Source organism: Cicer arietinum, chromosome 7 (assembly GCF_000331145.2).
Source record: "Cicer arietinum cultivar CDC Frontier isolate Library 1 chromosome 7, Cicar.CDCFrontier_v2.0, whole genome shotgun sequence".
NCBI classification, from domain to species: Eukaryota; Viridiplantae; Streptophyta; class Magnoliopsida; order Fabales; family Fabaceae; genus Cicer; species Cicer arietinum.
This window is the reverse complement of record NC_021166.2, coordinates 29473339-29482993: the sequence shown is the minus strand read 5'-3', so window position 1 is coordinate 29482993 and position 9655 is coordinate 29473339. Positions and strand designations below refer to the sequence as shown.

The following is a 9655-nucleotide window of genomic DNA, read 5'->3' as shown; positions in this document are numbered from 1 at the left end:
GGGAAAGAAGGAACACTAGAAAAAGAGAGAACACTCTAATTGCTTAAGAAAATTTGTTATTGCTTGGTGCTAAAACACTTTGTAATGTGCCCTATTTATACTATACTTGCATGACTTTAGAAAATATTAAAATCTATAGGCTTGTAAAGTAATTGATTACAAGAAAAATCTAGAGATATGGATGCTCTAGTCCATATGGCTAGAAGAATCTAGAAATATTAAGGCTGCTCTACTCCATATCAGAATCTAGAGATATTAAGGTTGCCGTAGTTCTTATGTCTTCATTTTTTGGTGTTACATGTAACTTCCGTTTGATTCTCCATCATTACCATTTTAAAACTGGAATGGGTCCTTTGTTTTCTTTTCCAATTTGTTTAAGCCTAGTTTAATCATAGTTAATCTATTGATTGATTCTTTTCCTCTGTTGTAGGCTGGCTTGGGAGGGATATCATTTGATGAAGGGCAATTTTCAGTTTTTGGGTAAGACTTTGGAGTTTAACTTTTTCTCTTTTTTGTTTTTGTTGTTTATTTTTTCTACTCTGCAGATATACCACCACTGGGAGAGATATTCTCCCCCAGATAAAAACAGGTGATATCATTCGGTCCGCAAAGCTTCTTGAAGGCCAAGACCGCCTTGTATTGCCAAAGGAAACTTGAGTAGGTCTCTTGGTCTTACAGTGCTACCTGAGCAGGTAAAAAGATTAAATTCTTTGTAATATGTATGATGTGTGGCATCAGCCTGATTTTCCAGATGCAGGCTGTGTTGTAAATTATAATTATTACAATTTAAGATTCAAATTATATTGTTTCAATTTGGAAAGTTGTTTTCTTTAAGAGAAGTTATTATACTCTTATTAGAATTTTCTTTGGTTAGAAAATACTAGTTCATTTCCTCTCAAAAAATAAAATTTGCATGGTCCAATGTTACTTCCTCGGGTCTTAAATATAAACAAAAGTGGGTCAAAGTAATTTGGACCAAATACCTCAATTTTATTTGATCCACTTTTTTGCTTATATTTAAGATTGGATATCATATGATAAATCATAAATTAATGTAATTTGAATCATGCAATTCATGCATAAATCACTATGATTAATTGAAGCATTAATTATCTATGTGCTTTCTACGACTCATATGACCATTCAAAGTTTTTTTTTCTTTTTCTTTTACCAGCTTATATTAAAGATATTTTAGAATATTTTTGACTGAATATATGAAATTTTTTATCAGATTTAAATTTTATATTTAATTATCTTATTATCTTATTGACTACACAATCAAGATTCAAGTCTTTCTGCATGAAGTTTCTTTGGTTACATGGATCAACAAATGCCATAAAGTTTGCCAATATTATTGGTCTAAAGAATGATTATTTAATTTTATACCTCTCTTATTAGTCTGGTTTATAATCCTTGTCTCCTTCCACTCTAACTATTGGACTATTTTTCATGTTGTCTTCGTTTGGACTACGAAAGAAGCCTTTCTCCCGAACTTCTTATTCAAAGTTGTAAAATTTAACTTATTAAGGTTTTAATACATGCCACATAATTATCCAATATGCATTCATATTCAAACCATTTAAGATTAGCAAGAATCACTATTTTAGTTTAGGAACACTTGCAGAAGATGAGTTCACTTCTATCATCATGAACTCAATACTTATGAGTTCACTTCTATCATGAAGTTTTGATAATAATAGCAGAGGCTCTTTGAAGTCTATTTATCACTTCAATGATAAACTCTATTAGCAAATCATTAGGATTTGTTGTCCTGATAAAATGCAGAAGGTCCTTTTTTAGGCTTTGTTTGGATTGATAGAACATGTAGAATAGAATGTAATGGAGTGGTACGAAATGAGATTCTATTGTTTGGATTTTTAAAAAATCGGTGGAGTAGAGTGGGATATGATGAATCCATTCCATTCCATCATATTTTCTCATTTTTCTTTCCCTCCAATTTGGGATGAATAGGATGAAGTGAAACCTTTTAACTTTTTAAGTACCAAATTATGTAATTGTTCTTTTTTCATCAAAACACACAACTCAAAAATACTAACAAAAGTTTTGAGAATGATGTGATCCAAAAGAAGGTTGAGAAGGTTGAGAAGGTTGTTGCTCTCAGACTGTCAACACAAAGAACTACAGTAACGTAGTTTTGGGACTTTTTATAACAGTGAGATTCGCTCTTCAACCTAGAATGCCTTGTATTGTCTTCTGTTCTGGAACAATATTCATGCAAATTCACGTTGTGACTTTGGACTTGTGAAGTTACAAATTTTTAAAAACAACATTTAGTTTCATTCTGTCATAAAGTATCCAACCATAGAATGAAAAACACTATTTCATTTCGTTTCGTACCATTCTGCTCCATTCCATTTCATTAAGTATCAATTTTAATAAACTTTACAAAATAACTTTATTGAAAATCAATTTTAATAATCCTGGAACCGAATACATATTTAGTATCGAAATGTTAGATAGCTCTCATCTGCAAATCATATTTACACAATCGTGGTATCAATATCCTGAAGGTGTATATATCAAGGTTTTCAATTGCAGTATCAATAATAATATATATTAATCACAAACGTGATGCCATTTTGATATTCCTCTCAAGTTTTTGTATATATTAAAAAATTCAATAATTATAAAAAAGAAAAGTCATCTTAAATATTGTGTCTTTTTTAATATTATTAATGTAAAATATAATAATATTTTAGAAATTGTATATATAATAAATTTGGGAATAATCAAAGAGTACTGTAGAAGTTGGATTATGTGCAAAAGGGACTGTGCTTAAGTTATTAAATAGGAGTTGAGGAGTTTTGAACTTGTAATGAAGCTCAGTCAACAATGACCGTATCTAGAGGACTTTTACTGCAAGCTGTGCCAAATTTCTATATTCTACCTTTGCTATTGAACGTGCTACTAGAGGATGTTTCTTGGACCACCAAGAGATAAGGTTAGGACCAAGATACACAAAAGCCCTTGAAGTGGCTTACGATTGTCAGAATCTAATGTCTAGTCTGTATCATAGAAGCCTATTAGAGGTAGAGCTGTCAAAAAAGCTCCCAACTACTAGGCCTCTTAATTTTTTTCATATTAAATTCTTAATATTAGGCTCCTATAAAAATAATTTTTTTTAAAATCTTGGCCCATTAGTTTATGGGGCTTAAGAGAGGGGGCTCAGGGGGTTTATAGGTCCCTAATATTTTGATAATATTGAGATTTTTTCTTGAAAAATTTTTGAAATTTATATTTGTCGAAAAAAATTAAAAAATATTTTTTTTTTCAAAAAATTTTGTGAGAAAAATAAATAAAAAATTTTCGAAAAAATCGATTTTTTTTCTCCAATCAAGAAAATTTCAAAACAAAAATCGAAATCTTTTTATCGGTGAAAAAATCAAAAAAAGGTATTTCTAAAAAAAATTAAAAATAAATTATCAAATTTTTTTAAACAAAAAAATCAACTTTTTTTTGAAAAGGTGGGCCTATAGGCCCACTAAGTTCCCAAAAATTTAGGGGACTGGGGCTTACTTTTTGGGGGGTCTTTTAAATTATAAAATCTTTTTTCCCCTTCAACTTGTGGGCTGGGGCCAATAATTAGAGGGCTTGTCAAATTGATAGCTCTTGTTAGAGATAGAGGCTGATGCATAAATGCCGCCTAAAGAAGAAGACCATGATGCAAGGTGCTACTTTGGTAATGCATAATCATTTTGTCTGTCTTCCAGTGGTCTTCAAAGGGTTGAGAAAGAAGGTGACATACTTTATTGACAAAAAAGTTTGGTGTTTGTTGCATACTGCAATGCTTCCACAATAGAACAAAACTGAGTTCGGTCTGGTACATTAATAAACTCAAACCTAGAGAGTTCACTGCTGGACACCATTGGTGTTGGCATTCCCCATATATACCTTGGCCAGTAAGTCACGTATATATTTAGATTGGGAAAGAAGTAAAAAGCCATTTGGAACGTAGAATGAAAAGACTAGGGTCACATTTACTAGTAGTGAAGCCATACTGAATGAATGCTCATCTGAGTATGTCAAACCAAGCTTTTGGGGCTTGTTTTAGTCCATATAAAGCTTTGTTGAGCTTACACACCGAGTTTTTCTTTTAGCCTCAAAACTTGGAGGTTGCACCATATATATTACTTCTTCTGAAACACCTTTCAAAAAGACATTATTCACATCAATCTGCTGATTAGGCCAGTTGTTGGAGACATCAATGGTGAGTACAATATGCATATTAACTGATTTTACAACTAGAGAAAATGTTTAAGTGAAGTCAAAACCAACCTATTGATGAAATCCTTTTGCCATAAGATGTGCATTATTGATTGATCCATCAGGATTCTTTTTAATTCTAAACATCCACTTACACACAACATGTTTATGATTTGGAGGTGGAGTAATTGTGGAACAAATGTCATTCTGAATGAGGGCAACATACTCGGTTTTTGTTCCTGCCAGCTGATGTGGAGCAACAAGTTTCTATTGTATGGTTTTAGGAATGGAAAGTAGGCACATCGAAATACCTTTGAAATCATTGTAGCTTGGATGGTTGTGTTGTAGAAGGGAATGAGGGGACACATTGTGGAGAATAGGTGTTGGTAGACGATTGATGAGGAATGCAACTGTAGCAAATGCATGATCCCAAAATTGGAGAGGATATCCAATTTGTGCTAGCAGTGTGTGATCAGTGCCCACTAGGTGCCTATGCTTTCTCTCAACTAATCTGATATGATGATGAGTGTGTGGACATGTGAATAAAATATGTATAGCCTACATGGGGGCGTGAAAGGGGCAGGGTCACATAAGTCATGCACAATAGTTCAAGGGGAGTATGGTACATAGTGGTAGAATAAAATGTAGGGAGACGGTGTGCCTTGCCTAGGCAGTAAGCTAATCAAAAGTCAATGGAAGCTTTTGTAGGTGCAGGGATATTACAAAATTTTAAGACTTCCTCAAGTGATTCATGATGAGGATTCCCGAAACGAGCATGCCATAATTGATACGCAGAATTTGAAATGGAAGGGTGAGAATAACAATATAAAAGCATTATTTTCATATCATTGATAGTGCCAAATGTAGTAGGTAAAGCACCAATTATGTAAACCATATTAGTCTCAAACTTATTAACATTCATATTAGAATTTGAGTAAAACGGATAACCAAACTTGCAGAGGCCATCTGCTCCAACAGTTCCCTTTAGCATAAATTCAGAAGAAGCTTGTGATTTCACCACACAAAAAGTGGGGTGAAGTCAAAGAAAACTCTTTTTATCTTATGCGAATTTATTAACACTAATTAAGTTTTTGGTTATAGTTGGAACAAGTAAAAAGTTCTTGGGTGTAAGATTGGTGTTAGGATGAGTTGATGAAGGAAAATAGATGTTGCCTATTGAGTTGATAGACAAACCTTGGCCGATGCCTATGAGCACTTGATCAGATCCAAGGAGGGAAACTGCATCTCCCAAGTTAGAGCATCACATGTGACATGATGCGAAATACTTGAGTCTGGAAACCACCATTGGTTGTTGAAACTAGAATTAATACTAGTAACAAGAGCATGAGGATGAAAAAGACGAGGATTAACAAGCCTAGGACCGAGGTAACCAAATTGAGATTGAACAGGAAATCATTGTTGTGTGAGGAATGGACTGGATGAAAGTGTTCCCCAAGGAGAAAAGGTAGATTGACCAGTTCCTGAATGACTATAATAGCATATTGAAGCATCGTGACCAAATTTGGGACATATCTGACATTGTACACGACCACCATGACCTCCTCAGCCAAAACGACCACCACCACGGCCATTTCGACCATTGCAAGAGCCATATCCTTGATAATATGAGTTATTTGCATTCAAATGAGTTGTACCAAACGAAAAATTAGGGTTCGACTGCATGGAGGATCAGTTGTGGAGTTTGTAGATGAAGCCAACGATTGTACCTGAGTAACGTTAACGACGACAATTTATGAAGGTTTCTTGTTCTTCCCAAGGCACATCTCATGCGCAAGTAGGAATGGCTTGAGTTTGTCCAACAAGCATGGGTTCTCATTGCTCGTGACAACAACAACCACATGATCGTAATCTTCAGGTAGGGCTTCAAAGACGATTTCGATGAGATTACAAAAGTGCATCTTGTTGCTCCCCCTCTAGAAATAGAGAATTGAGTTGATTTACAGTGCGATCAATTTCAGTCAAGAGTCGCAATGGAGCTAAAGGTTCAGTGATGAACTTCTGAAGCTTGTGGTCGTGAATCACGCTATCAATTTGTTATTTTCATTGCTTGAAGTTCTTCTCATCAATGTTAATAGAAATCATATGTGAAAATTTGACCTACGATGAAAGAAAATTGCAAGAGGTACCAAGAAAGGATCGAAAAAAAGCTTTAAGATACCATGTTAAAATATGAATTGCAGAGTGTAACAATAAATAAAAGACATAATTGAGAGAATATTTGGTAAATCTCAAATTGATTTTATTGAGTCTGAATTGATCAATTATTTTAATGGTGTGATTTTTATTTATATGTAATGATCACTATAACTAACTCTCTAAAGCTAAGATAATTTAAACTACCTTCACTAATATAAACTGAATGTAACAAACACTAACATAATGTTCTAGAAGCTTAAGTTAGTTAGAGAGTAAAGTTGTTTCGATGAGATAGAGATAAAATGCGAGCTTAGAAGAGTTATGAAAATAGGCGATCTCGCACCACACGTGAAAGAGGGCCTCACCACCTTTTTAAAGGAAAATGTAGCTCTATTTGCATGGAACGCTGATGAGATGTCGGGAAAAGATCACGAGATTGTTTGCCACAAGCTTTCCAAGTTGATTGGTCGCGCAGTGCTGCGGCAAATAGTCACCAGAGAAGGCTAAAGCTACAAAAAAAAAAAAAAAAAACCGTAGATGACTTAGTAAATGGTCATTTTGTAACTGAGACCAAGTATACAACTTTTCTCTCCAATCTTATCCTTGTCAAAAACAACAATAATAAGTGGCGTATATGCATTGATTATACTGATCTCCACAAAGCATGCCCTAAGGATTCTTCTCCCCTTTGTAAGGATTCATGGACGCATATCCGGGATATATTCAAATTCCTATGTATCCACCAAATAGAGAAAAAAACATTCATTACAAACTTCGGTAACTATTGTTACATCGTTATTCCATTCAGACTTAAAAACGCAGGAACAACTTATCAAAGAATGATGAACAAATTTTTTCAAAATCAAATAGGAAAACTATTGAAAGTATGTATGGACGACATATTAATCAAATCCAAGGAAGAGTCCAACCACGTAACCCATTTGAGAGAAGTCGTTGCCGAAGTTAGCAAGTATAAGATCAGGCTAAATTCTAAAATATGTACATTAGGTGTCAAAAAGTAGGGAAGTTCTTAGCTTTCTACCTCATTAAAAGAGTGGTCGAAGTAAACCCCGACAAATGTCAAGCAATAACTAAAATGACCAGTATGGTATCAAAGAAAGACATACATAAGCTTAATGATATGTTGGCAGCATTGTCCTCCTTCATAGTAAGATCCACCTAACATGCTTTACCTTTTCATAAGCTCCTTAAAAAAGAGGTCGAATTCAAGTGGACAACAGAGTGCAAAACTACCCTAGAGAAGTTATAGACCACGTTATCGCAACCACCTGTACAAACCCTAGGGAAACTTTGTTAATCTATCCAGCCACTAGTGCTGAAGCCATAAGTGTTGTATTCATCAGAGAAACTGACAAAGCAATATACTTTGTTAGTAAGACACTACAAGGACTAGAGATCTGTTACCGGAAAATTGAGAAAGTGGCACTAGCATTGATGATGGTGGCTTGGAGGCTAAGACTGTTAAGACAAAATCTCAATTTAATGTTTTGATGATAATTAAACAAAAGGTTAATTAAAGACTTCTAATTATGATTCTAAATGTTTTGGTATTTAACATGTGCATTTAAGTGTGTTAAAACGAGATAGATATTAAGAATTACAAAGGAGATCTCGTTAAAATCAAGAAAGTAAAAGTAGTAAAACGAAGATCGATCTTGCCATAGTTCTAGGGAACGAAGAACAATCTTCGTTTTTATCATAAATAAGAATAGTCAGCTTCTTTGTGAGAGATTGGATCCTGGAAGCTTTATTCGTCTCATATCTTCATCAAGAATAAGCAAGGATCAATCGCAGTCAAAGTTATTCAAGAATTCGAAGATCAAAGATATGCTTCATAAAAAGTATAAAACAAGATCATTCTTCAAGTGAGGCAATTGTTGAAGTAACAATGTCAATTATAAGGAAGGGGAGTTTGAATTATAATTGCCCATTTTAAAAAAATTTCTATTTAAAACTGAAAATTTGTAACACCCCGTTTTTCAAAGCGAGGGTATAATTTTTTTTTTCAAAAGGAATTAAAATAAAACAAAGAATTAAATCGGAAAATGTCTTTGGATAAATAATTGAGTCATTATAAAATACAAACAGCGGAAAAGTTTCTCCAATTATAAATCAAAACCATTTACACAGCAACGAATGGTACATGGAATCCATTCGAATAAGAAGTCAAACTGACAACATTAGTATAAGTACAGTTTTCCAACTAAGAATACTCCAATCCAAAAGAAGGACACCTAGTCCCTATACATCATCCTAATCTGATCATCCTACCAAAAAGCTATACACCCTGAGTATTTCCACGCGCCCCGTGAGATCCTCCTAACGTGACTGCAGTCAAACGTTCCCATCTCCATTCCCGTCCGTAGGGTACGAACCGGTATGAGCGTCCTGAGTCTCATCTGAGGGCAAGACCCAGATTTCCACAATAATTGTAAAGGGTCACCAACCGAAATTAACAGATAACACATAACATTTAAGTTTTAAATGCACAAAATAACCTTTCAACTTAGCATGCACCTTAAAAGGATTTTCCATATGCTAAAAGTTCATACAATGCTTGCCAATTAACAATGAACTCAAAATGGAGTTCTCAGACCATCAAGTAATACATAACTGACCAAAGCATTGATAAATCAATTGAGAAATCGATTATCTAACTCAAAATAAGGACTTTTGCTGAGCCAATCGATTGCCAAATCGATTTCCAAATCGATTTCTTAAAAGATTTTGAAAGACATATTTATACAATCGATTGGCAAATCGATTAGGTTAAAATAGTGAACTTCCTACAACTCATCCAATCGATTAGGAAATCGATTTCCCTGATCGTTTTTCCAAAAATTCATGCATTTACTCAAGTCATTCCTAATCAAGTTCACAACCTAACACTTAGCAATTCCTACACGATTACCACGGCAATTGGGATCTCGATAACCATCATACTTACACACAACAATCAACACATAACACTTAGCATTTTCAACGCAATTACCCCAATGACTCAAATTCGAATCACTTAATCATAAAACTCAAATCAACCACGACTCGCGTGCCAAGCTCCCTAATGGAATGCGTATATGCCAAAATGCATGGACTCGGAATTCCAAACCAAAACCCTCCTCGAAGGGCCGTAAATCATAATCGTACCGCCTATCGCGGGCCAAAGTACCGATTACCAAGGTGCCACCTATCACGGGTCTGCACGATTTACAAAAAGGATGAAAATGCATGAACTTATACCGACTTTATTCAC

At 34.4% G+C, this 9655-nt stretch overlaps 1 protein-coding gene across 5 annotated transcripts in view; it reads left to right on the top strand.

Moving 5' to 3' along the window:
• The window catches only part of LOC101489715 (peptidyl-prolyl cis-trans isomerase CYP37, chloroplastic), a 43055-nt gene that overhangs the window by 12624 nt on the left and 20776 nt on the right, over positions 1-9655 (top strand). For 2 of the 5 annotated variants that reach the window (XM_004514295.4, XM_004514294.4), the window contains 2 exons: positions 431-480; positions 546-812. In XM_004514295.4, coding sequence (XP_004514352.1) covers positions 431-480; positions 546-657 — 162 coding nt within the window. In that variant the 3' untranslated portion in view covers positions 658-812. Of the gene's footprint in view, positions 1-430; positions 481-545; positions 813-1283; positions 6946-9655 lie in introns of those variants that run through there. The other 3 variants (XM_073363898.1, XM_073363897.1, XM_073363896.1) reach the window with 3 other exon arrangements.